At 38.7% G+C, this 27,947-nt stretch overlaps 2 protein-coding genes across 2 annotated transcripts; one reads left to right on the top strand and one right to left on the bottom strand.

The window, feature by feature from the left end:
- Positions 1-790: 790 nt before the first annotated feature.
- On the bottom strand, positions 791-14,510 carry ppef1 (protein phosphatase, EF-hand calcium binding domain 1). Its single transcript, XM_072381278.1, has 19 exons — positions 14,364-14,510; positions 13,711-13,887; positions 12,127-12,159; positions 11,700-11,827; positions 11,544-11,604; positions 9,308-9,471; positions 9,113-9,227; positions 8,639-8,685; positions 6,130-6,296; positions 6,021-6,057; positions 5,718-5,867; positions 3,781-3,929; positions 3,437-3,662; positions 3,174-3,359; positions 2,950-3,092; positions 2,672-2,778; positions 2,413-2,576; positions 1,555-1,639; positions 791-1,436 (listed from the first exon to the last, which is right to left on the bottom strand). The coding sequence occupies exons 2-19, from the start codon at positions 13,763-13,765 to the stop codon at positions 1,210-1,212; spliced, it is 2,244 nt and encodes a 747-aa protein (XP_072237379.1). The 5' UTR covers positions 13,766-13,887; positions 14,364-14,510; the 3' UTR covers positions 791-1,209.
- A 6,579-nt stretch (positions 14,511-21,089) lies between these two features.
- On the top strand, positions 21,090-26,920 carry rs1a (retinoschisin 1a). The gene is made up of 6 exons (XM_072381277.1): positions 21,090-21,241; positions 21,591-21,616; positions 21,967-22,090; positions 23,851-23,992; positions 24,597-24,792; positions 25,422-26,920. Exons 1-6 carry the CDS (start codon positions 21,187-21,189, stop codon positions 25,572-25,574), a joined length of 696 nt encoding a protein of 231 aa, XP_072237378.1. The 5' UTR covers positions 21,090-21,186; the 3' UTR covers positions 25,575-26,920.
- Positions 26,921-27,947: the final 1,027 nt, after the last annotated feature.

The raw sequence follows: 27,947 nt of genomic DNA, 5'->3' as shown, positions 1-27,947 counted from the left end.
CTCTTCATCTCCCTGTTTGTCTCAAATTGATCTATTCTTTAGCTTAATGCGACTACTTTGTGTGTGCACATGTGTAAAAGTGTATGTGTGACACTTTCAGTAAAATCTGAACCCGTTATTTACTCCGACTGATTGGAAGTCTGGGCCTGTTTAACAGCTCTCACTGTATGTAATTAGAGGAGGCAAGATACCAGCGTGAAGGAACACATTAACACACACTGAAACACACTGTAAAGATATACACCAACACAACAGATGATTTAGAAAAAAACAAAACAATTTATTCCTTCTTGAAAAACAATTAACTTAAGATGAAACAAAGACTTTGCTTTTTTCTATAACTGGAGCCTTTGATACTAACCAGCATTCATACTCTGTTTTTTTAGATACATATGTGCAAACTATTGCAATACATTAAATTAAATATTACAGATGACAGATTCATAAAGCCTAAAATGTTCAGTCTTTACTCAGTTGAAATTGTGTTGGACGACAGCCCATTTTATAAGCAGATAGCTATAATGCTGTTACCTTTTCAATTACATACTGAAGGGGTGGCAGAACATTAGAGAGAAAATCTAACACAGAGAAAACAGTGATTTTAAAGCTATGGCATAAATCAATCAACAAATCCTTGATAAAAGCAACAAACCTTCAAAAATCAAAATCAAACAGATTTTTTGTTAAATGTCAGAAAAACGGTTTTGTTCTGAGTGAATACTGTCAATCTAAAGCATATGAAGTACTAAGACCTGCTTCAGATTATTACAACTGTCCTTTTTTTAGCACAAGTATACATGATCGTGTTTCTATTGGATACTTATTTGTTGTTGTTGGTTTTTTGATCACTTGGAAATAAATGAAAATGTTCAGAATTTTACAAAGGTGATTATTTGCATTTACCTCAGAAAACATTCAATATTTGGAACTTGGATATCAAGGACTCTGTTTTTTAAGAATCTTAGTCCTTCCAGATGTTAATACATTTCTTGGCAAATTTGTCCAACAGGTCCAAAACACCAGCAATTTCCAAGATCCAGCAATATTTCCTAGATATGTAATTTCAATTAATTTCTACTTTTGTAGTCGTCTGGTTTTTGATGGTGGATTTTTCCTTTAACCACTTAAAAAAATACTAAAATATCTCGTTTGATTTTGGTGTTCTTGCCGTCCGTTAGTTACTTTAAGAAGTTAGTACTTCTTTTGGGCTCAGGAATACTTCTCTCTATCCATCTTTTCACTGAGCTGCTGATCCTTGTTGTCTAGTTTGTGCACCACTCTGAAGGCCTCCAGAAACTCAGTGAAGTCTATACTGCCGTCCTTGTTGAAGTCAATACTGTGGGCCAAGTCATCAATGGCCCTGTCATCAATGGCGACTCCCAAATGAGCACTGAAAAGACGCCAGGTGTGACGAAACTCCTCGATGGAGATCAGACCTTCACACAACGACACACATTATTCACACATTTCATCTGGTGAAGAAAATTAATCTAAACATAACCTACAAATCTTTTTAACAACAACAATTTAAGACATTTCATAACTTTTGCTTACCTGAGTGATCTTTGTCAATAATGTTGAAAATGATCTCTATGTCTGTCCTGTATCTGAACAGTGTTTCAGCCAAGTTTGGAGTGACCTAAAAGGAGAGAAGAAATAATGAACAAGTACCAAAACTGTAGACAACCACCAGCTGTGGTATAGTAGCATACAACCTATAGCATTAAAGTATTGTAATTCAAGACGTACAAGTATCAGCAGGAAATAATTCATCCCTACAGGTAAAAGTGAAAAGGACAGCATTAAAACCTAATTTGAACCCAACCTGTGCAGTTATTTTATTTGACTTTTTTAACCAGGATCTCTCTGTAGACTACCTTGCACAACTGTGATGTATATTTCTTTTTCTTTTGAGTACATCAACCACTGCCTCTATGCAGACACCTATGCACTCTAACACATGACCAGTTTCCTCTCCGGGATCAATTAAGTATTTTTTATTTTGATTTAGTTGAATGTGTGACGATTCAAATGTAAATTCTGTATAATTATATTAGCATGTGCAACAATAAAGGCACTTAAAAAACATCTTGGACTGGAAGGCTTAATTGTAACAGATTTAAAGCCTGCGTTGCTCCTCACTCAGAGAATATTAAGTGCATATGCTTCATGCTATCACAGGGATGTTTAGGAGCTTTTTTCCCCCATTTTCAATCGTAAATCTGTGGACTCTGTGGAAAAAATCTTACTTTATGGAGAGTTTCTTATAGCATACTTGATTACATTCCATTTTTTTTCACAAATCTACTGTCATCAGTACTGAAGAACTTGTGTGCTGCATTATAAGTTAGTTACAGCAATCAAATACAGTACATGAAGTGATAATGGCTTATCAACCCTTTTGCTTCTGACCTGAGGCAGAGGAACTTCTGGTCCCATATCCTCAAAGCAGGACCGATACTCAACACTGCCATCTGGTGCAAGATTGGCTAAGTGTGGACGAAGAGTCCTCCAGGGCAGGTCCAGTCTCACTACAGACTCCAACACCTGAGCCCATTCACTGACTGACACGCGACCTGTAAAATAGACAGGTTTACACATAATAACAGCACATTTCAACCTGGGTTAATACATGCTTGTAAGTAAACTAAATGGAACATGAAGAGAGCACCGGTATCATTCTGGTCGTACTGCTGGAAGCCCGCCATCAGCTCAGAACGATGAGCAAATAGCTTCTCCTTTAGGACCCTGAGAGCAGAGCCTTCAGCAGCTCGTACCCTGCAGACACGAAGATAAACACAACTCAATAATGAACATATTACATAAAAAAATAACAAACGTAAGTAATAACTTAAAACAGAATTCACTGACTGTAAGTGCTACATTCAGCTGTGGTTAATTTGCTTAATATCATACATAGATACATACAGGCACATCAGATTGCTGTACCTTTGTGTCAGGGTGAGTTTACGAGTTGTGCGACTGACTTGATATTGGTAGAACCGTGGAACCAGTTCTCTACCCAGTTTGATGTAAGCGCCACGATTACTTCCCTCCTCATAATAGTTTGATGCTGAGAAGATGGTAATCACCTGCAACATTCACAGATCTGTCTCTCTGGGCTTGTACATGGTAAACCTTTGCAGAATGTGCATGAATACACTGCATCCTACCTGTCCGCCATGACAGAGTTCATATCCCTCCTGTTTGCACTCATGGGAGCGGATGAGGAGCTGCAGTCCGTGTTGGAGCAGCAGTCTCTGGGTGACATCAGGGCCAAAGTAGCAGCCTCCTCCTCTGAAGGTGTTGAGGCTGCAGCCATCTTGGGTTTTAGGGTCACTCCACAATATATCCACAATCTGCAAAAAAGAAAAGCAGATGGCAGTGCTGAATATGTTGCATCACATTAGGGCTGAGATGAATTCACTCCTCTAACCTGTTTCCAGTCCTGCTCGTGTTGCGGTGGTGATGGTAGGGGAACAGAAGATAGAGAGTCCAGGAAAGGCACTTGGAGGATGTTATAAGGCATGTTGGGAGAAGACGGACACGGACGAGGCGAGAGGCAGGAAGGAGTGCGAGGAGAGCAGAGTGAAGAGGAGGATGATGAGGAGGAAGAAGTAGAGGCTGCGCTGTCTTGTCGGCTGAGCCTGCATTGCCTCTTTCTACAAAAACAAAAGGGCAGAAGAGTCTGCCACTTTAAAATGAAGTTCTAATTAAATTGATTAAAAAAATAATAATAAAATAAAACAAACATCATGTAAATGTGAGCTTCTTGGAGACCTCTGGTTGGGGGTTAGCTGGCTCTTGTGGCTGCGACAGCTGCTGGGACGAGAGCTGTCTGTTGATCTCATTCTTTTGGCCTGTCTGCAGGTGTGATCGATGTCCAGCTGCTCCAAACTACATCTGGGAAACTTCAGGGCAGATTTCACCTTGAGGAGCAGAGAACGGGAGACTCAGTGAAGTCTGATCCAATGTATTTGTTTAGGACTGTGATGTACAGCAGAATGTAAAGCCTTAACAGAGCAGGTTTGAATTCTTAACAAAAGTTAAGATTAACAAGAAAAATGCTCTAAAATGCTCTCAAGAATTTAGTATGAAGATGCTTCTGAAAAGCTCAGATAAATTCATATTTTTTCTTGAAATCAAATAATTGCAACATGTTTTTGATGACGCAGGCAAAGGACTCCTGAAATGTTCAAGACATGTTCTGGAGCGCTGGCTCAACAGGTGAGACAATGTGTGAACGAGTCAGCAAATATTCTGTTTGCTGCTGCTGTCAAACTGAGAATGTGTGTTACGGTGAGAGTTTGTCCTTTCTGTATCTGTATGCTGGTATCTGCTCACTCCCAGCTATTGTGGACACATACAGATACATGCATAAATTACCAACACAATAAGGAGTCTCATCTCCTAAAGAAAACACAGCAATCTGCATCACATTCTGCCGCATGCAAACTCTAGACACCAGTTCCCCTGCACCCCTTCCTCATATTTCCAGCCTGGAGAGCGTATCTCCCACCGTGAAGAATCAACATCACACTGCTGTATGTGAAGAGTTTTCTAGCCTCTTTTGAGTAATTTTGGTCATTATAGCTGCAGGTGAACAGATAGCAATTGAATCTGAACAACTCACATGTGCCAAAGCTGAGAAAAACACAACCACAGAGCTTATTACCACTAATGTTAGCATGGCAAACATTACAAACCTTAAAACTCTTTCTCACCACTGTATGTTGTGTTCCCGGATTGAATGACCTGACCATAGACTTAAAACACTGGCACATTCTCATTTACAAAGCTATTTCCTGTCCAATCTATAGACCTATGCTCTTCAAAAAAGCGCAGTAAACTATGACTCTACTCCTAAAATTAGTTCCTTTTTAATGTATCTGAGTTGGGAAATACGCTATCCCCTACACACTTGATATCAACTCTAAAGCTGAAGTCTAACAGTTACATACAGTATGATTATAAACATAATTCATAAGCAAAAAGTATTTTATTAAGGGAGATTAAGATTAGGACCAGATTTATTGTCATGTAAGGGAAATACACACAATCTCTCCTCTGCATTTAACCCATCCACGTTGGCACCTGTTGAACACACACATAGATACAGATGCCATACACCTACAGCAGTGAGCAGCCATTCAAGGGCCCTGGGGTACGGCGCATTGCTTAAGGGCACCCTGGCCATGGCAAGGAGGTGGACTGCCACTCCTCCAGCTGTCAGTTCCCTCCAGCTGTCAATTCCCACTCTCACCACTCAAAGATTGGTGAGAGTGGGAATTGAACCTACCTTCAGGTTATTGGAAGACCCACTCTAACCACTGAGCCACGGCCACCCCAGTAGCATCTTAAAAGTCAAATTTTATTTAATAGCAACAATATAACAATTCAGCAAGCTGACACTAGTGATGCAACAGCAGCACTCATGTTGTTATTGAGTCTTAAAGCAGACAAGGTTAATAAAATAACATGTTTTCATATTTTTTTCAGCAGCTGGAGAAGACCCCCACTAATAGCAGATGCATGCCTCAAGCCTCTAAATGCTTTTGTCTGCTAGAAATGGGTGTAACAAACTGTAATTAAAATCACTATAACAACTTCAGGTAAGCTTTTAATCTTTTTTTTTTTCCTAACCTCTAGTGGCCACAAAGCCATTATTGCAATTAAAAGTGCACAATGGAAGATGAAGGCTGGCTGCACATCACCACCTTGTGCCTCTCTATGGTGCTGAGAAAGTCCAGGTCGGTCTGGTCTGAAATCCCGCCGTGCACGATCAGGATCTTTCCGTCAATGACTGTTGCCACGGGTAGGAGGCTGAAAACATCCTTAAACAGCTGGAGGATCTCGCGGCCATGAGTCTGCACACAGTGCAAGAGGAATTCACTTCACAGCTGTGGGACATCTCAGATTAATCTATCAAACTCCATCAGCTATGGCAGTCCCCAACCTGCAGAATTAGTCCTGTACATAATAAAAGCAGAATGACTCCATGTATGTAGACTAGATAGTACCTTATACTTCTGCATGACTTCTTTTGTGAACCCATATCTGGAAGAAAAGACAACTCATGGTCATAATTGGGAAAAAAAATAAAAAATCCTCCCCCCCTCCACCTCTGACCTGAGGTTCATTATGTGGTCCTCGTGGTTTCCTCGGTTCAGATGCATGTAGTCGGGATAAAGCAGAAGGTAGGCGAACAGGAGGACGACCACTTCGACCGACTTTTTCCCACGATCAACAAAGTCCCCATTAAACACGTACGGCGTCTCAGCAGAAGGGAGTCCGTTCTGAAATCCAACACAAAAAAATCCAATATTCAAGGAGATTTGACTCTCAGGAAGTTTCGACTAAACTGAAAAAACATTAAAAAAAATCACATTGGTTCTTACATTTAGAGTGATTACTTCAATCCTAGTAGCGCAAAGCCAAAATGTTTCATGTTTAATTTTTCTCATAAACTTACATTCATTTCTTAATACACATATTTTTTTTCTTTCCATGCTTCCAACAATTAAAACAAACAAGCAACACAAAATGTTGGAACTGGAGAAATTTAGTGCTGGTAATGAGGTAAAAACAATCTTAATGATTTTTTTTTAAGCAGGTGATGTCAACAGGAGATTGAGATTAAGCCTTTGAAGAGCAAACTTAGGAAGAGGATTTACAGTTTGTGTGTTTTTTGAACAAAAAGCAAAGCACAAGCCTAAACTGGTCATCTACGATCTTTGATCCTCAAAGTGATACAGCATGAACTGATGTCAACTGTCATCAAAACCTGATTAAATGGCATGGACAAAAGATTACTTTGAGAAACTTTTGTCAAGCACTCCTTAATGGGTTTACATTCCTAAATGCAACTTAAAACTTTTCACATAAAAAAAAAAGTGGTGACGCTGACTTCTCTGGACTCGGAGGCATCTGGGATAGTCCATCACACAGTGGAAACATGTTTTATGGTAAGCTGAATCAGCATTGATCTTTTTCGGAAGAAATGGACACAGTGGGCCTCATGCAAGAACATTTTCGTATTTTTATTCTAAATTTCTCTCACTTTTTTCGAAAGAAGGTCTCGTACGAACACGCCACGTCAGATTCAACAAACGCTCTTAACTTTGAAAAAAGTGTGCAAACGACCTGCGTAAATGATGAATGCCACCCGTGCGTATTTAAATGCACGTGCAAGGATATCAATTTGCATACTCCACGTCCAAAATAATATCATAAAAGGCTACGCTTCCTCTCTACTGTGCCAGGAAGTGTTGAGTCATGAAAATAGCAGCATCAAGGCGCAAAAAAACCCCCATCTTTACGGGCTCTATGATTGAAGTGTTGCTTTCAGAGATCCAAAAAGGAAAATCTGTCATTTTAGCAGTGTCAGCAGTGGAATTGCAGGACCTGCTAAAGCGAAGAAATGGGTAGCAATTACGAGTGCTGTTAATTCCGTGTCACCTGTAGTTCGTAATGTCACAAAAATAAAGAAGAAATGGTTTGATATGAAAATGGCTTGAAACAAAACAAAAAAAAATACATCTCGCCATGGGCAGGCGCTCCATGACTGCAACTAAAGTTGTGCAATCAGTTGTTGCCTCATCATGATGGAACTTTGATGGGGTGGTCCATGGGGGGCTTCTGGCACCACACCTTCTGGTCTGCCTGGGCTGGTTCAGGTAGTGGAGTGACTTAAATAACTCGTATGCGCGACTTAAGAACAAATCTGTTTGTACGAACGGTTCTTGCATGAGGCCCAATGTGTTCCGGCCCGGTAACAAGTCCAACAGCTCCTTTCTGTGATGGTATGGGGTTGTACATTATCAGTAACTTTGGCAAAGTTCGTTTCCACTTCTGTGATGGCAGCATTACATACTATATACCGACAACATATTAACTTTTCCAGAGATGATCATGATTTTTTTTTTTCAAGACGAAGCAAAAACACACCCTACATATTAAAACACATTGGTTTTAGCTCAAAGAGTTGAGCAGGTGTCCCACAGACAGAGGCTTAAGCTCCTCCATGCAGCTGTTCCTGGTTCAAGTCCTGGCTCAGGGCCCTTTGCTGCATGCATCCTTCCCCTCTCTCCCCATTTCATGTCAAGTAACTTTCAAATAAAGACCACAAGTGCTGAAAAAAAACCTTTAAAAAAAGACTTGGTGAAGGAGGAAGAGGTCATGGTTACTGGACTGGGCTGTCCTCTCCAGTCTCCTGGAGGAGAATCTTAAAATGTCCACCTCATACTGTTGCACACCTTAAGATGCATGCAGGAAGAATGGAACACATGAAATGCTTCACTGCTTATGAGTGCCAGATGTTTGTTGTGAGATTTAATGGCAACATTTTGAAAAAGCTTTACTGTCCCAACTTTTTTTCTTTTTTTCGTGGAATGTATTTCAGGCCTAAAATGCTCAAATGGATGTATATTAAGAAATTAAATGTAGTTGACGAGACAAAACATTGTATCTCTTGGGTTCATACAGCCAGCAAAGAATTAAAGTCAAGGTACATGTAAGAATAACTGCATTTTTTATTCGAATTTTCCATTGTGTCCCAACTTTTTCTGATTTGGGGTTGTATAACAAGCTGTATCTGATTGAAACATTTCGCTGCAGAGGAAATAAAATCTGTCTCTACCTTGTAAAATATAAGTAGTAAGTCATCAAGCCGGCCATGCAGATCACCTGTGCCAAAAGACAAAATCACAGCAACGGAGAAATTATTGATCCAAATTGATCCTCAATTTACAGATGAGATCTAAAATTCCTTGATTGCATCTTGATACAAACTGTTCTTTGTCTGAGTCAAGTATTCTTGAGACTAATGACATGCAACTTGGTACGAGGAGGCAGCTGTGGAAGACAAATCAAGGGCCTGATCAGGATGCAAATAAACAATGCTCTCCTTTCTTGGTACGGTGCCATTAAGATACAGTCAACTGTAGTTAAAACACATTTAAAGACATCAGCAGCAGATCAGCTAAGCAGAGAATTCATTTATTCAGTGACCCACTGCACTGTGGATTACAATGACACTGAAGTGCTCTCACTCTCGCTCCTTTACTGAAAATAGCAATACCGAATCAGGAATCAACAAGTCGAGGCCGCTCACCACATATAGTGATCTCGTTGGTGTAGGATGTTGACAAATTGATGATGTTTGGCATCTGTTTGAGGAGCTTTTTGGTCTCGTACAGCAGCTGCAGAACATATCTGGCATGTAGAGTCTGTGTGGAAGGAATTCCCCAAGATTAACGCAGACAATCATAAATAAGAATGAGAAAAGGCAAAGCACCATATTCAGTACCTGCTGCTCCTTAAATGCATAGAGAAGAGAGTTAGTATCTGAGACAGAGAGGGGAAATGATATCCGGGGTCCAGTGTAAGAATCTGGGATGGAGATCAAGTTGTAGCAGGTCTCTCTGTCTAACCAGGGATCAACCACTGGGTCCAGGAGCTGGGAGATCAAGTCTTTTGAATCAGATTAAAAAAAAAAAAAAAGTTAGGGGCCCAACAACATATGCACAGCATCCTCTCTGATATAAACCATTGCACAGAGAATCCACATCTGATGAGATAAAACAGAACCACAACACTTTGGGAAATACAACAATAAAAGAAAAATCACAGAACACAGAAAAAAATAAACAAAACTTTTTTTTAACTTGTTTTCTTGTTTAACAGCTGTTTTCTTTATATTTTCAGAAATGTCTTTGTATTTTTGGTTTAGTTGTTTTCTTTAGTCCATTGTTGTTGTCTGCACATAAAAGTCAACACAAAAAAACCTCTTGGGGCAAATTTGTGATATGTGACTAGAATAAAAAGTATATGTAAAATCTTTAATTATATAGACAGTATCTTATATTGCTTGCAGGTTTAACTTGGAGGCTGCATTGCTGGGGACCCAAGTGATAGCGGAGAAGTTTAATGATGTTCCGATGAGGAATGGTTCAGTTTTGTGTTTTTCCTCTTCTGTTGGTTAGAGTTACATTTGAGATCATAGATGAAAGGATGCGTTTTAGTTTGATGTCACCACTGAACATGTCTGTTCATGCACACGCACTTTTTTGCTCCTGTGCAGATTGTTTCGGACCTTATTTGGACCTAAGATCAGATACAATTTGAAGTGAGAAATATGGTGTAAAAAAGATATTGGTCATTTTACTGGTGATTCTGCTCTAATTTTAAGCCAGTCAGACCTGATGCAACACATGCACACTTTTGCCTTTCAAGCCTGGTGCAATATGTGTGAAATACTTAAAGATACAATAACACTGTTCAGTTATGTTCTGTAATGCATATTTCCTTGTGGGGCTACACGGTGGTGTGGTCATAGACTGGTGACACCTCCATGATGTACCCTGCCTCTCGCCCAATGCTGGGATAGGCTCCAGCCCCCCATGATCCTGAAATTTGATTAAGCAAGCAAAGAAAATGGATGGATGTTTAATTTTTTCCTGGGCATGAAAGGGAAAATAAATGACAAAAACAATTCGTATCAGCTTTCGGCCGTCAGCCAAATTATAATCTTTGCATCAGTATTGATATTTCACAAATAGTGCATCTCTTGATTCAATAATTAGTTTTTCCTTATAATTGGCAGTTTGCCACTGCATCATATCCAATTCTATGTGGCATAAGAGCACTCAAATATGGTAATAAAAACTGATGACCTCTAATTTATGCAAGTGAAGAACAGACGTGTATCTAGAGGCCTATTTCTCCTTTGTTAAATTTCAATTAGGCTCTATGTGATGGCCTTTGTTCTGCAAAACACAGACACACTCACACAGATGCCAAAATCTGTGGTCTGTAGTACAGACAAACAACAGTGTAGCCTTATTGCACATTGGCACAATGTAAAACCCACAAAGAGGATGCTCAGCAGATGGTAAGCAATAAGGCTGATCTAAAGATTAGTTCATCAATGAAGAACAGTGCTTTTTAAATGGATGAGTGGGTCAATACACACTTTTGCCACAGCTGTTTCAGTGATACAAACCAACATATTGGCCTCTACATTCCTTGTTGTTGCTAAGCAACAGGGTATATGCAAAGTGTTTTCTGATCTCAACAAAAAAAAAACTGTCTTGTGACAAAGCTGGTGTTAATTCATTCCAAGGAAACAAACATATTGTTATATTTCACATATTAAGACCAATTTAGCTGTTGTCTGAACAACAACTAAACAGAAAGTAATGATGAATAAACACTAACGCCATTTCCCACCATTAAATAAAGGTTAGAACTATGTTTAAAGCTGTAACAGATAAACAAATCAACCAAACTAAATTAAGTTTTCACTGTGTGTGAAACACAGACGACCCTGTTGTTGCTATTAGGAGGAAATTCTTCCCACACACAGATACAGAGGGATTTCACAGCCTTTGCAGTAACTGAAAATAACAAATCTAAATGTCAGCCTAATAAGGAAAAGTTTCTTTACTCTAACTACAATTACCTTTACCTAGACAGGGAATAAATCTGTTTTCAAGAATACCTAATTGTCTTAACAGTTTAGTCGAGTGTTTTTTGCTCCTGACCTGGGCCGTTTCCATTGAGGTGTGTGAAGTTGTCCAGCATGAAACTGAAAAAACTGGAGAGCTAAGGAAAGGAAGACAAAACAACACTTTTAAAGCTTAATGATGCCTCTCAAACAATTTTCCTTCTAATCAGAAGTAAAATATCCTGATACACACCTGTAGCTGGTCCTGTTCCCCGGCATATTCAATGGACTGAAAGATATTCCAGGTGTACCTGCGTCTCATCTCAAGACGGGCCATGTAGCGCCGGAACCATTGCTGGATCAAAACAGCTGCCTTCATAGCTGCAGCAAAACACCAGCTGTTATGCTTAAATGACTCAGGAGACCTGTCTTAATATCTGCAGTCACCTTTACATACATAAAAAATGTACATCTACTTTAAAACACCAGATCTCTGATTTATGAGAGCTTTTCAAGAACAGCGTGGCAGCTTTCAATTCCATGTTTACTCCATAAGTCAGAGAATGTAAATTTGCACGCGATGAAGTTTTCATAAATATGCAAAAATGCAAACAGAGATATATGCACATCCAATATACTGTGTGTCACAGATGGATCTATAAAGATAAGCAGGGTCTTACTCAGAGTTGGGCTGGGAGTCTTAACTGCTTCATCTGTGAGAAGAAACACTACAAGTCAGCACAACACACTGGTAATTGGACAAAATCACATGCAAGGGGAAACATGGACAGACGCACACACAAAGTAAGAGAGATAACAAGACACAAGGGAGGTCATGTGCAACAGTGGGACTGGAAAAACTACGCAAATTAAACCAGCTTTAGGGAGTAACAGCACTCATTAAAGAGGAGAGAAGACAAGCTGTGAAGAGAAAAAAAAGGACCATCTGTCAAACATCTGTGTGTGCGAGTGTCTGAGGAGGAAAACAACACAGTGTGACAGAAATGAGTAAAACACAGACCATAACAGTAGTGAAGTCACGTGATCGCTGAGGAGCGTTTCATTATGAGCCTCACAGAGGATGTCAACAAGATGAACAAAAACAAAAATCAGTCGAATAAACATTCTGCTTCAAAATATTAAAGACACACATGGAACGGTGTCATCTGTGGTTTCGAATGAGGATGCAACCAAGGATTAACCTCATTATTCTTGGTCGGCGTCCATCTTATCCACAGACCACACATCCTTCAAAAACAAAGCCTTTTACTCTCATCCATGCTCAAAAGACTCATTCATTCTATCCATCAATGAGAAAAGGCTATTTAAAATGCTGCTGCCTTTACTATGAATCAGCTACAAAGCCACCTGAAAATCAAAAAGCTGCTTTCTCCAAGTTTAAGGGGAATTTTGAATGACTCGGTGGCTCACACATCAAGCGATAAATATCATAACTGTTACTGGTCCTGCTTTGACTTACAATAGCTGTGATAGTTGAATATGATGTTTTATTTCTTTCAGCCTAATTTGTGATCACTGATGTTTCTGGAGTTGATGGACTGCATCTTCACGGCTGAGTAGGGACAAAGATCGCTCAAGTAGCTGCAGCATCACACTTTTGGAAATGAGATTTTAAATCTCAAGTGTCCCATTTTTCTGGTAAAATGGGTTAGATAAAAAAAAGATAAACCAACAAAGTCTCTTTTCAATTAAGTGATTGATTAGTCCGTAAAATGTAAAAACAAAAAAGTACATTCCAGTTTTTTAACATGATGTCTTTAGGTGCGATGCTTTCTCTAAAGCTCAGATATTTCTTAACTTGTGGATAGTAGGAAGTCTTTCCTTTTAGAAATACCAAGTATCTGTGTTTTTTTTTTTTTTATCAGATTACCTTTTTATTTATTCTTTGTTGATTTACAAACTAGCCAGATTCAACAAATCAATATTTGAGTTTGGGGCCAGCAATAAGTTTCACAGAGTGCCGTCATTTTGCTAAAACAGGCAAAAGCAGGCTGGTTTTGAAAGAAGCCTAATTTAAGTTATTTCTGAACTGGTACACACATTATTATATCACCCAACACCTATATGATCTATTTGAGGTACATCAACATGATGAGCTGTGCTTAATCTTTGTTTTTAAAACACATTTTCTTAAAGGACAGCAGTCCTGCTGTAACTTTATTAATGGACTCACAGTTAATGGACAGTCTGTGGGAACAATAAAACAACAGTTAGTCAAACATGAACCCACCACACATCTTCACCTGTTTGCAGTCTTTTCACTTGTGTTTCGGTGGCAACAGATGTGCCACATCCCATGATGGTCAACAGGAAGATCCAAGGGTCACATTGGTCACTTCTTTCCCAGCAGCAGGAGGGGGGTCACGTTTGATTTGTGGCATGTGACTGCTGCAAGGGGACCTGAGAGGTGAAAAGACGGTCTGGAGGAAAGATATGTAGTGTTAGAGCTCTCTAAGCCTTGAGAACCTTCACAAGTTTCACATGTAGAAGGGAATGAGAAAAATGTATTTTAATGATCCAGCTCATGCAACGTTAACGATTCAGCAGTTAAAAAGACGCAATAAATAAACCTCTTGCAAATATTTAGTGTTTTTTTTTTATTTTTATATGGTTATGGCTCTATTATTCACCCATCCTCTAGTTTTTTTTAATCCGTGCACGGAAACGCAGCCTCCTTCATTATGAGAACTTCTCAGAGGATATACGACAATTATGACCGACGACATTAATTCGTATTAAAGCTTGTAAATGCCCGCTAATCAGTTCAATGATTGTAACTGTTACGGGGAACGCAAATAACAAATCAAACCGAGCAGGAGTTATTCCCTAGTGTTTAAGTCACATTTTCAACACATTTCAACGAACGTGCATCTGGTGATAGTCAAAAGCTTCCTACCTGAAGCTCGTATCCGCGGCTCCACCGGGAAACGCGCACTTTATTTGCTGAGGGAAGAAATGTAGGTAAAGCCTGAACTCCGTGCTACCAGCTACGTTTATAAGAACCCAAATATAAGGAGGTGATTGAGGAACTCTCAGATGAGCTGTGTGGATGTGCAGCCACGGTGCAGGAGCGCAGGAATCAAAGAGTCGACGGAGGCATCATCAGGTGGTGGGGGGAGGCGAGCTGTTCCACCTCCAATCCTTACTCATAGAAATACTTCTGCTCTGGTAGCCCCCCCAAATGACTCAATGAGGCTTAATTTCGAAGCTAAACAGCTAAGATTCTCTGATTATGCTCCAAATATTCGTCCTCCTCATAAAAACATGGTCAGTTTACACTTTGGATAATGAAGATGTCCTAAAAAACTACTTGCCACTTGCCATCATCAGCTGTTGGAGTGGGGTTTTTTAATTCCTTTGGTTTTACTATCATCAGACTATCATCAGGCATACTATCATCAAAATATAATGTCATATTTTTATTTTCTCTTTAGAAACACCCCCCCCCCCCCCCCCCCCCCGCTTAAACTAGTTTAAGATTGCCACAGAATTGCAATTTTTGCAGCTCACTGACCAGTCAAATGGTAGGAGTTAAATGCCTCATAAGAGTCGGTGGTACCCTTTCTCATGTACCATAAACCACAGCAGAAGGAGATGCAACAAGAGGTCATTGGATAAGCATTCAACCTCAACACAGAAAGATGTGGAAAACTGTGATGAAAAGATAACGTGAACGTTTCATCTAAGACCAAACTCAGTTTAGCAAAACAAATAGATTGAAAACTATGTTGAAGTTGTGACAAGTGTAATAGAAAACGGGAGGGTAGATAAGGAGCTCTGTCACAGTTTATGTTCTGTTCCATGTCTTGTGTCGTCATTTCCTCTTTTATTTTGAAAGATCACTGACATTCTCCTCTTGTTTCAGGTATTTTGCCCTTCCTCCCGCGTCAAGCGTCTCATTGTCTTCCCTGATTCAAGTGTTTCCACCTGTTCCCCTTGGTCCCTCGTGTTCAAATAGTCTGCGTTTCCCCTGTCTTGTGCCAGTATGTTGTCTCTCCACATGAGCATCATTACCAGCCATTTGTCTCAAGCCTTTATCCACAGTTCCACGAGCCTGCAGTGAGCGATCCTCCTGCAGCGCTATCTTGTGTTGTAATTTATTCTTACCCCTAGCCTTAGTTTATTTATTCGACACGGTTAGTTTCATAGCCTTGTTTTTTCCTCCGTTAGCAAGGAGGGATTTTTCGTTGTAACTTTTCATAGTCACCTCCGTTAAAGGAGAGCTTTTAGTTATCATTAAAGTTATCGTTAAAGTCTCATAGTGCCTCTGTTAGTTAAGAGTGCGTCTTTTGTTTCAATCCACCTCGTTAGGAGAGCGTGTCTTTGTTTCGTTAAGTGTTCATAGCTTTTCTGTTTTCCTCCCAGTTTGGAGAGTTCCTCCTCCGCTTAGTTACTGCTTAGGTTTTCCATTTTCTTTGCTCTGCCAGAAGATCGCCCTGCCTTGCTGTGCTCTTGGAATAATAAACCCTCTTGGAACCCATACGACCCTGCGTCTGTGTCCTGAGTCCCCTGGTAAACTCACAAGCTCACGTTCAAGTTTCCCCTTAATCAATCGGTATGGATTCCTCGTACACCTGTGGCCATTAAACTTTATAAGTCCTCCCCTTTCTGCAGGAAGGAAAACTGACACCTGAGTGAGAATAGCAACACCAATCTTATGTTCCGTATTACTTCCAGCAATACTGGGTGACATAATGTTCATTCTCATGGGCACTTAAAGGTAATGTCATTCCATGTATCATGTGCAATATTACATGTTTTAGAAGATGTGCAATATTATTTCACTTCTCAACCGTTAAAAGAAAATTGCCATTATCTGCTTTACTTCGTATTTAACGCATCTTGCTTGCTACTCATTACGCTTATTTTTATATTGTAATTGCAGACCAGAAACAAAAGCTCTCCTCAACTTCAAACTGGTGTTTTGAAAGAACACATATGGCCGGATGAATCATGTCAGCTAAAAGTCAGAGCCAAAGGGCCGTGTATATGACAGCCAACCGATTTACCTTTTGATTTTGAAAAAACAAAAAACGAGCTGTTATTTAATTACTAGATACGTAGAGCACCTTGTTATAGATTAAAATTAACAGAGAAGTTGAGCAAAAATGTTTTTTATTTCCATTAAAATGACAAACTGCTGTTGATTATTGATGACTTCATCATCACAAACACTGTCTTCCTGCTGCCACAGCCTCTGAATTCTTGACGAATTCCAGGATTTATCACCATCTCTCCTGTCTTCCGTAACCAGAATAATGGTCCATGTTGGAAGTGCTTTTATACACAGTGCTTCTGCATTCATAGGGACTTTATTTTAAGACCTGGTGAAGACCACAGGATTGTGGGATTGTTCAGGATATTTCCCTGGAACACAGGACAGAACTCGCCTCTTTCACTAAGCTTTTATTTAATTTCCCTTAACTGTTGCACTATACTCTTAATACAGTCAATCTTTCATTTTTTTCTATCTATTGTTTCTATTCGTCCCCTTTTTCCTCTTATTGCTGTTTTATCTTGTTATATTGCTGCGATTTTCAATAACTTTAATCCTTTTAAGTCTTGATATTGTTTTATTTACAAGTACTGTTCTCTAAATGCATATACCATATACTTCCCTTTCTTCAGAGGTCACACTTTCCATTGCAGGACTTTTTTTACAATGTGTCAATGGCAAGCTGCTTTAACCTTCAATAAAATCTGGAATTACTTCCCATAAACCTCAACTTAATTCCTCTTGGTTAAAATGACACTCATGCTGGTCAGAGCTGTGGTTACAGATATGTACAGTAACATTTTTTCATATCAGAAATCGTATTCTAAGATATCTTTAACTAAGTTTGCACTTACAGAAACCAAGTTCAAGATGCATAAAATCTTTCAGATGTCCAGGTCGGTTTTAATGCATTAATTGTATGTTATGGTACTCACAGCTGCTTTCTTCATGCCTCCACTGGAAAATTGGACCTTATTCTGTGACGATTCTGTTCTGTGGTCTAACCACAGATTCTGGATGGAATTGAAGTCCGGATTGCAGAATGTTCATTTGTTTTCTCTGTTAATCTCTCGACGATTTCAGCTTAATACTTCATGTCACTGTCACGTTGGTCCGTGTATAGGACACGTCCTCACCATGAACCTCAGTGAGCTCTGGGAGTAAGGTCTAATGAGCTGAAAACACCTGATGCTCCAGGGAGCAAAGCCACATTTGCCTCAGTCATGTATACACTTTGAGTTGAGATCTGAGGGGAAAAACAATAAAATATCCTATAATAAAATAACCTTTTAAATTACGTTCGTAACAAATATGTATTAAAGCGATAAACCATAACAGGCGGATTTCAATAATGCGAACTCCATGACAGCAACTTGGCTAACAAGCCTTCACGCCCTGTTAGCGCCGAGCAATGTTAGCTAGCAGCTAACACAAAAAACGAGCACTTTTGTTTTTAAACAGGAAATGGAAAAATCAACGGGTTTAAAAGTTTTGTTTTATCCCTTTTTGACCCCTGATATAGAAAAATATCAGGAATTTCAATTTTGGAAAAAAAAAAAAAAAAAAAAAAAAAAAAAAAATCAAATAACCACTCATTTTATGAATGGAAACCACAATGACTCTTTTTTATGTGTATCTACTTATTGAGCATTTTTCAGATAAAAATCTTTTTGGGAAAATTCCTCCTTGGACCCTCTTGATTCTTGACATTTCAGTTTGTGTGTTCTATCGCATTCTTTCAACCAACTTATTGGTAAAGGCAAGTACATTTTTGTGAACAGGCAAATAAAAATTTAAAATAAACTTTTATTTATACAACATTAAAAGCCAAGTTTAGTTCAAGTACAAGACTTCATGCAGCGGCTCTCAAACAAATTCTTTTCTGTACAAGTGTGACAGCGGTGCTGATCTCTCGAAGAGTGATCACTTTTAATCTGTTGGTCTTCGACAGCCGAGACGCCTCCAAGCTCACCAGTTTGAGTAGGACTGATTGGGGAAAACCAAGCTGCTGACTGCCCAGGAATTCTGGACTCCTCATCCCAGCTAGACTGACCTGCAGGTGAGATACACAGGAAAACAAAAACAACTTAAAATATAAGAAACAAAAACCACACTGTTTGAAAAGTGTTAAAAACACCACAGAGTGCTCACCTCCTTATGAGTTCTGTAGATGAGGGAAGAGTAAACTCGAAGCCTCCTCTTTGTTTGCAGAGGAACTTTGTGTGCTGCTTGAACAGGCGCTTTCATTTTGCTTCCTCAAGTTTGTTGAAAACACGCCACAAAAACAAAAGAGTGAAACTCACTTAACAAGTTACTTGTTATGTAGAACACCACCAGTAAGATCAGGACCAAAAAAAAAGTGAGTGGACAAAAGGATGTTTTAATGAGTACAAATTGGAAACAGCTTTGGTTAATTAGGCTTAATTATTTTCATCCACCTCACTTTAAAGCCCACAGGCACATTCTGCAGAAGAGAAAGGTCATGCTCAGTTTATTAGGTTTTTAATGTGGCAGGTGATAAAGTATTGCGTCTTTTATCCCACTTTTACAAGCTGCGGTGCATGTTTTAGTTTTTTTTTTTCCATAAAACAGGTGTGGCAGAAAAACAACACCTCAAATGAAAAGGACAAAGTGTAGTTTTTTTAGAAAACACACAAATCAGCTGAGCTTTAAAAGAAACCGATTTTTAAAATCAACATCTGCTTTATCTAACAGGATTGGTGTTGTTCTATCCTGAGTTATATTTCTAATCAACATTTAGTCATTATTTTTGGACACCCTGGAAGTTCTTAGAATGTATTTGGTCAATTGATGTTTCACTCATTTAAAAAAGAAAGGAAAAGCAACAAAATACATTTACTGCAGTACTTTGTTGCACTTGTATTTCATGAGATTATCTAAAATTCTTGCAGATTTATGCTTCAACTCCATTTAATTTCTTTGACAGTTTTAGTTACTTTCAAGATAAAGATGACACATTGAGCTTTGGAATACAGCACGTAATCAAATGATTTCCCAGTGCTTTGCAGCCTTCAGTCATCTAATATGTGTCGTTGGGTTCACTTTTCAGATGTCTCTCTGAGCTGTTAGCAGCTCAACCAAACAGTCATTTTTCCCTTAAAATGTGTTCTCGTCATTTCATGTAATTAAATGTTCAAATAACCCAATACCTCATTATAGATCAAAGCTTCAATGAAAAACAAAAACAAACAAAAAAAAAAACTGGAAACGGATATTTATGTTGGGATTTTGTTCTTCTTTCCTCTCTCATTATTCAAGTCGTGGTAACTAGTCCAGTTTCCCTGTTTATGAAACTTTGTATTTAATGATTCAAACGCTGACATGCTGCTTACACACTGATGCTCCAGCATTTATAATCTGATTATCTCATATATGCCCTGTGATGGACTGGCGACCTGTCCATCGTGCACCCTGCCTCTCGCCCAATGACAGCTGGGATAGGCTCTAGCCCCCCCGCTACCCTGATTTGGATTAAGCGGATATAGAAAATGGATGGATGAATGGATGGATGATCTCATATATATTTGCCAGTGAGACCAACAAACAAGGACTATCAATTAGATGCTTTGAATTTAGTTTAAAAAAACAAAACAAAAAAAACTTAGGTAAAATCTTGCCTTCCTGTGGGGAGTTTGCATGTTCACCCTATATGTGCATGGGTTTTATCCAGAAACTCTAGTTTCCTCCCACCCTGACCTTGTGATGGTCAGAGGATAGGCTCCACAGCCCTGTGGATTAAATATTAAACATTCACGAGTAAAAGCTTCCCACATTTACGCTTTTATCATATTACTTTTCAGCAGAGAAATAAACTGAGAATCATGGGTTTATCCCATTTAGAAAATTCCAATAGTGATTATTTGTAAACCTAAATCAGCATGCAGTCTAATCTCAGTGAGTCAAGTCAATATCACAATTCTTTAATGCTTAAACTATAGTGGAGACCTGCATATAAATGTTGGAATTTCAATGTGTCAACTCATGTATTTCATATTATTTGTGACCAAGAAAAAATAACTAATTTGAATCTCTAAATGTATTCTATTCCTTGAAGACCCTGGAACAAATTATTGGTAGTTATGGTATATGGTGGTAAAACAATAGGTCATTTGTCACAGGAAGTACGTTTAATATACAACTTTTGAAATTTTTTACGATATTTTTCAAATTACTGCTGCTTGTTGGTTTTTTATCTTGTTACATAGTCGAAAATGTTTAAGTGTTGTAGCATTTTGTCTTCAACTTTAATTAAAATGATCGTGCAAATGGAACTGCAATAGCCTTAGCCAATGAGAGCCCCTCATTCACCCAAAGGGACACCTGCTTTGTCATATGGATCACAAGGCCCAGCATAAGCATCACCACCCTCAAGGCCCCTTCAGTCTCCTTTTCTTAAACACACACACACACACGCACAGACGCACAAAGAGAGAGAGAACTCACTTGTAACACTTGAGCCAGCTGGTTTTTGTTTTTCTCACAGGATTTTTGACATGACCCCTGTGATTTCCACTGACTTAGATGCTGTTGATGGTGTTGATGGTGGTGGGTGAACAGCTGTAGGAGGGGCTTTGTCAGATAAGGATGGCATTAGGTAAAGCCATTAGTGTCCTGTGGATTATTGTAATCCAGCCTCTCTATCACTGCTGGCTCGGTTGCTCACTCTTCAGTCGGTCCCGTCTGGTTTGGAGGATATTGGAAGATGGCTCTCAACGTGCAGCATTTCCTGCTGGCTCTGCTTCTTCTAGGAGCTGACGGTACGATTTCAGTGCTTACAACCTGGTCTTTGCTCAGCTGTTGAGTTGTGAATCCAAACCCCAGATTTAGAAAGGTGAAGTCAGTTATCTTTAAAGTGTTTTCTGCTGAAAGAACCCTCATCATCAATTATGAACTAGTCCCTGAGTGAGATTTCAGCATTTTGATAATTAGTAACATTAATTATGTGTCTGCATTGTGGTTTTTTAATGTAGTTAAAATGACAGATTCATGGAGAGATTGTGTTGCCATAATGGGTGACTTTTATGTCCTAACAGCCTCTTTTCTATCCTTGTTTCTTCTGTACCTCGATGGCTGGCTGTTTTTCTTTACGTCCATCTGGCTTGCCAGTGTTCATCAGTATTCACGCTCAAGAGGTATGAAGAAACCTCAGGAACACAACGGAAAATAGATTGTAGAGTTTTTAAAGTAGCATTGAATTAGATGTTTTTGGTCATCACCCATGCCAAAGATATCTCAGCCTGGACTAAAACAATGTCACTACCGTGGCCATTGGTCAATCTCAAAGTTTTACTGGGAAAATTTGCTGTACAGTGAAAAATTAAAATAAAACATTTAATCGCTACTCCACTTTCTTTTCAGTAATTTTTTTTCCAAACCAGCTCTATTTATAAAATGGCAGTATTTATATATGCATCTTATGTCTGCATATAATACTGTGATGATTATCTAATTGATAAATCTTGTTTTTCTTTGTTTATATGAGGCTGCTGTGACCGAAGCATGGACCGGCACATCTTGTAAGTGTGACTGTGATAGAGGAGAAACCCCAGCTGAGTATCCCTCCACTGGGTCTGATTCTATGGTGAGAGGAGTGGATTGCATGCCAGGTATGAGCCACATCACATAAAGTATTATATTTATCAAACAATATATTAATTTGTTGTGATTAAATCTCTAATTAATATTTTGTTTGTTAATAGTCAATGAATGGTTTCTCCAAGTGTGAGAAATGTATTTTCACACAATGTTATTAATAAACAACCAGTGAACACATGAGAGATAAATTGTGAATGGGGTGCTATATTCAGATAATGTATATGCAAAGCTGTGAGCTGAGACTAAGAGAGGACAAAGACAACAATATAATGCTGTATGTCTGATGCTTTGACCTGCTGCAGTCTGTTTATACAGCCCAGCAAATACATGCCTAAAACTAAGACAAACTGAAAATGTTCACATTTTAAAGGTTGCAACATCCAACAATGAGGGCATTTGTAGATAAACAGGAGGTTTTAATGCTTGTACCTGAAGCCATCTATGATCGTGTGCCTGCATGAGTGCATTAGACTCCAGATTTGACACCACAGGGTGGACATGCTCCACTGGATATCCTCTGAGAAGGAGATGCAGATGGAGCCATGAAAAGACACAAATACTACTTCAGCTGAAGCTGCAGAATCCAGAATCCATTAACAGAAAATGGGGTCTGCATCTGGATTTTAATCTAAACAGCTCTCATATGTGAAATGTGGCAAGGTTTTCTATCTATACACACAAATTCATAATGTTAACATGAATTCAGATATGAAAGAGAACGCTTGGTTGAAAATAAAACTTTCATTCTTCACTTTGGAGACAAAGACGCAAAATCATCGAAATGGGATCTCGTTACAACATCCGTTAGTCCTGTCATAGTCTATTCATCAGCAGATGGAAGTATCACTTTTTTGTATTGCTGTGAGAACTTCATAGCAAATCTCTGTGACATGGTTTATTACCATTTATGATGATAAATCTTAAGAGACAAGGACTTCCCTGTGCTGCACTAGATAAGTTGCTTCAATCAACTGGATCCCATCCCTTGGTTTTTCAATTAATTCAGCTATGAATTAAGCCTGAATTAGCTCATTTTGGTGAGGATATACATAGGGGAGGACCACAGAGGCATTCACATAGCTGTTATGTAAACACTTATCTGACTGACTCACACAGACTTCAGCTGTATGCATCATAATACTGGGATTAGACCTGATGCGACCCTTACTCAGATAGGCTTAAGACAATAGTAAACAAAAGAGCAGCTACTTCCACTTCAGTTCTTGCTCTGTGAATCCACAACTAACGATTTTTCTGCTCATGTCTGGCTCCCCCCTCATTGGTATATGCACTGTATATTTTGTAAGCCACGAAAAGAAAGGGCAGCTTGAAAGCCACATGGATCTAAAGCCATGGAGAGTAGAGTATGGCCATCTGTCTGCCTGCTGCCCCTAATGGAAATCACTGATCTCTCACTGTGGTGAATTAAACTGCAGGCTTTTAGGATGGAATACAGGTCATACTGGGGCTGTTAACAGCGGGGGCCCTGAGAGCCAGAGGGTCTGAGGATAGGAGTCAGCAGGGCACAGAGGACAGAACCGAAAGGATCGAGAGTTAAGAATCCAGATAGGCTTAGTGATGATCATTTGCTGGTTATGTTTCAGTGGTTTACTGCTTAGCTGTAGCATGAAGCTAAATCTGTTTGTGTTCCCTCTCTTTGGCAGGTGACTTTAAAATCTGTCCATCTAATCCAGGAACCTCTTTAAGTGGGGGCAAAAAAAAAATAACTAGTGTGGAAAAAATGCAATTGATTCATTTGCTTCACTTCCAGAGTGTCCATACCACAGACCTTTTGGCTTTGAGGCTGGATCTGTGAGCCCAGACCAGATCACCTGCTCCAACCAGGACCAGTACAGTGGCTGGTTTTCCTCTTGGCTCCCGAGCAAAGCCAGGCTCAACAGCCAAGGCTTTGGGTAGGTGCACACCAACATCTTGAAAGGGATTTTTTCCCCCTACTTTATTTCATCTATTTTCAATAATAATAAAAAATGATTATCTACAAATTTAAGTCTGTATTTTACATCACTGATAGTAAATATAGAGGTTATCGTGGCTGTTTTGGTTTCCATTTTACACTTGCAAAACATAATGGCTGAGTGCTATAAGTAAAAAAAAAAGGTCTGAGCTCTTATCATCTGTGATGAAAGAAAGCACAAACACACTTTCTGTCTGTAGAGCATTTGGCGGGGTTCACATGACCACATGCTCTTACTTAAAGAGTGTTAGGAAAATTTCTTCCCAAGTCACAAAAATATGGACACACATCGAGTATTTAACCTAACATCAATCTAATAAATCCATACAAATGACATTTCAGTATCAGTACATAGATATATTCTGCAAAGTTATAGAGGAATTCTTTAGTCTCAGGAATTTTTCATAGAAGACATTTTGAGACACATAGAAGATCGCAGGTGTAGATAATGATATTTGTTATATCTAAATTACAAGACTGATGTATTTTGGCACATTTTACTATAATCACTCACTGTGCAGGTGCTTGTGATTCTCCTCCAGGTGCGCCTGGCTGTCCAAGTTGCAGGATAACGTTCAATGGCTGCAGATTGACCTGAAGGAGGTGATGGTGGTGTCAGGGATCCTCACGCAGGGTCGCTGTGACGCCGAGGAGTGGATCACAAAGTATAGTGTTCAGTACCGCACAGACGAAAATCTCAACTGGATCTATTACAAGGACCAAACTGGAAACAACAGGGTCAGTTTACCACAGGAAAAAAATGAAACAGTTACATACTGTGGATCATGACACCATAAATGTATGTTAAAAAGTATGGTAACATGATGTCACCATTTGTAAAAAATATAGTAATTAGGAATATTTGTAGAAATCAGAGCTAAATTCTATAATTTAGCAATGATATCAGACATGTGGAGCATAGAAAATACATTAATTATTGATAAATATTGCTATTCATGTGAAATGTTGAATAAATACACAATATAGCCATCAATTAAGTGTCTAAAAGAATATGATAAATGTTCAAATGTATTTTGTGGAAGACCTGATTTCCCACAAAACTGGGTTATGGTTCAGAGTGACATGCTTTCATACACATGTAGGCCCATGGTGGGATTTATGTTATCGCTTGTAACTTTTTTGATATTCCATAATTAATTAAATTAAATTCCATAATTAGTGGAAAAATCTTTAAAATCAAATGTTTTATAGGTTTACCTGTTTAATTCTTTTAACAGAAATAATCATTTCTATTGGCTGTACAGGAGTAGTAGTAACAATAAAGGCTTCAGCATAACAGTGTTACTCCCTTCTCATGTCAGTTTTCACTAACTTCACCCTGAACTCACCTTTCTGTACCTCTTCAGGTGTTTTACGGAAACTCCGACCGCTCTTCATCTGTCCAGAACCTCCTGCGACCGCCCATCGTGGCACGCTACATCCGCATCCTCCCTCTGGGATGGCACACACGCATTGCTCTGCGCATGGAGTTGCTGATTTGCATGAACAAATGCATGTGAACCCTTCCTCCTGCTATCCCCGAGGCCTTTTTCTCAAAGGTGTGCGGTGTGTGACTATGTATCCACAGATATGGCTTCCTCATAGCAAATACACCCTAAAATATTCAGCATGAAACCTTTTTACAACTGACATGATTCTATTAGGGCAGATTTGTTTGATATGTACAGCAAGCTTTTATTCACTCCACTCTGCATTGTCTGGGCTAAACCAGCCCCCCCAGAGGCTTTGGAGAGTTCTCAATAGGACGCTCCATTTGCAATGAAATAGCATAAATTCAAAGCAATAATTAGCAATTCAGAAGCAGAGGTAGCGTTGCTATGGAGGATGTAGCCACAGATCTGAAACAAGCCCTTCCAAAACATTTGTTGTTGTTCAGTGTTATATGATGATATAAGATTTTCTTTGCTTCTCCTGATATGTGATTGTAACTGGAAATGTATACTTATCAGCAATTCCTCTGACCTTTTTTAGCCTAAATAGTTCATCAGGTGATACCCAGCATTCTACTACAGTGAACAAATTCCATAAAAAGTCCAAATATACCAGTTAATTTATCCCTATGACGGGTTTTGGTTTTTGGCCAAAGCTTGTTAGTTTATTCATGATTATATATTATTTGCTGCCAATTCATAAAAAAGTAATATCGAGGCACTTTAAAGATACAGCCCAATTCAGTCCAGTTATAATTCAATCTAATTCATTGTAATCCAGTTATTATCCAATTAAATTAAATTCATTATGAACTAACTTTGTTCAACAATACAATTCAATACATTTTGAGTCTATCTTTCCAAAAACTATTAAAAACACATTATTAAGCCTAACTTTCCCCCTCAACAACTTTCATAACAAAGAACAAGGGCACAAAATTTTATTGTGGATAAATTAACACTTGAAAATAAGTCCAAGATTTTTTAATTTATCACAACGTTACTTATTTTTCCAACATAAACGTAGATAACTCTGACCCTGCTTTTGTCTTTGCTCAAGGACTCATAACTAAAGCATTAGCTGATATTTATTATGGAATAATGGAAAAGAGGGAATAATGCTTATTTTTCTTTAAACATGCTCGACTCGCTTTCTCTGTTCTTAATTTTTTTTTTTTTGTTAACGCTAGTTTTTTTTTTATTCATCATCTCAGGCACTGTTTTGAAAAATACCAAAATATTCAAAGACTGAGGAATGGAAGATTCACTGTTGTGATTTGGTGTTGTGGTAACCTCCTTTTTTTTTTCTGTAACATTTGGGGTCAGTTTCGCATGGTGCTTTGAGAATCCCTTGCAGAGTTCTACATACTCTGAAGATGTGTTCTTTATTGTCTCTTTAAGCAATTTCCTTGATTAAATTCTTACATACTGTATATGACTGTTTTCAAGTTGTGTCTGTCTTTTTGGCAAAAAAACAAAACAACAAATCATATCAGCCGTTCAAAAATGTACAGTTGGCATTTATTATGAGACCCTACCATATTTAAATTAGAATGGTCAGTATAGATACACTCTGTTATTTCTATTTACACCCTGTCAGAAGTGAGAAACAGCTTGATGGACAAACAACTGATGTTTTAGGAAACACATTCATATTTGTGAACAAAAAGTTGTCTTCTTGTCTCTCAGTGTGTGTGACTTGCTGGGAGTTGAAGCCTTCATTTCCATCAAAGTGTTGAGTCATGAGCTGATGTAAGGCTTCGGGTCAATGGCAAGGCAAGTTTTGTCATTACTCTGTCCATTGAGGATATAAAGTAAACCCACATCAGCAGACATCTACAATCATTGGCAATTAAATTTCTTCATATTGCACAACATGGGACAGTTTTCATATGATCAGGGATTAATTGAAGAGGAGAAATATATTGCAGATTGATGTCTAAACATTATGTGGACACTTGGTTTAATCCCAATACAGAGCAGGAAATTCCTCTCTGTGCTATATTTGACTCGAGTTTACCCTCAGGTTTGATTTGGCTGCGTCTGGCTGAGTCTGTGTTATTGCTTTCAGTCAGCCCTGTAGTTAATTTGTTTTGTTTCTAAAGTATGCCAAATTCTACTTCTAGTCCAAAAATGTGTCAAAAATGTTCCTCCACTTTATTCTTTCTTTCAGTAATAAAGAAAAAAAATATTTAAAAATAAAACTGTCATACTTTGATCCCTAAAAGGCCGAAGGAATGAAATACTTTGCTTAGGCCACAAATAGCATTTTGTTCTACAAAAGTTAGCTTTTTCAAGCAGTAAATGCCTTCATAAACACTCACGTTGAAAGATTTTATCCCTGATCATGACTGCCGATGTTGAACATAATGCAAACAGGAACATAAAATACTGATGTACGAAAAGGGATTCACAGAAAATCTTGATGAAACAAGTTTTAAA

The sequence above is a fragment of the Leuresthes tenuis genome, unplaced genomic scaffold (genome assembly GCF_036924035.1).
Source record: "Leuresthes tenuis unplaced genomic scaffold, fLeuTen1.0.hap1 SCAF_2, whole genome shotgun sequence".
Lineage (NCBI taxonomy): Eukaryota > Metazoa > Chordata > Actinopteri > Atheriniformes > Atherinopsidae > Leuresthes > Leuresthes tenuis.
The sequence above is the reverse complement of the archived record's forward strand: the minus strand, read 5'-3'. Positions and strand labels throughout refer to the sequence as shown.

Bases quoted from the DNA above. Each gene is read 5' to 3' on its own strand.
- ppef1 (XM_072381278.1), bottom strand. From the start codon at position 13,765: ATGGGATGTGGCACATCTGTTGCCACCGAAACACAAGTGAAAAGACTG. The intron at 5,868-6,020 runs GTACTATCTAGT...CACTGTGTGCAG, and splicing joins AAGTCATGCAGAAGTATAAG to ACTCATGGCCGCGAGATCCT. The intron at 3,360-3,436 runs GTTAGAGGAGTG...TCTTTTTTGCAG, and splicing joins ACGAGCAGGACTGGAAACAG to ATTGTGGATATATTGTGGAG.
- rs1a (XM_072381277.1), top strand. From the start codon at position 21,187: ATGGCTCTCAACGTGCAGCATTTCCTGCTGGCTCTGCTTCTTCTAGGA. The intron at 21,242-21,590 runs GTACGATTTCAG...CTGGCTTGCCAG, and splicing joins GCTTCTTCTAGGAGCTGACG to TGTTCATCAGTATTCACGCT. The intron at 21,617-21,966 runs GTATGAAGAAAC...TGTTTATATGAG, and splicing joins TCAGTATTCACGCTCAAGAG to GCTGCTGTGACCGAAGCATG.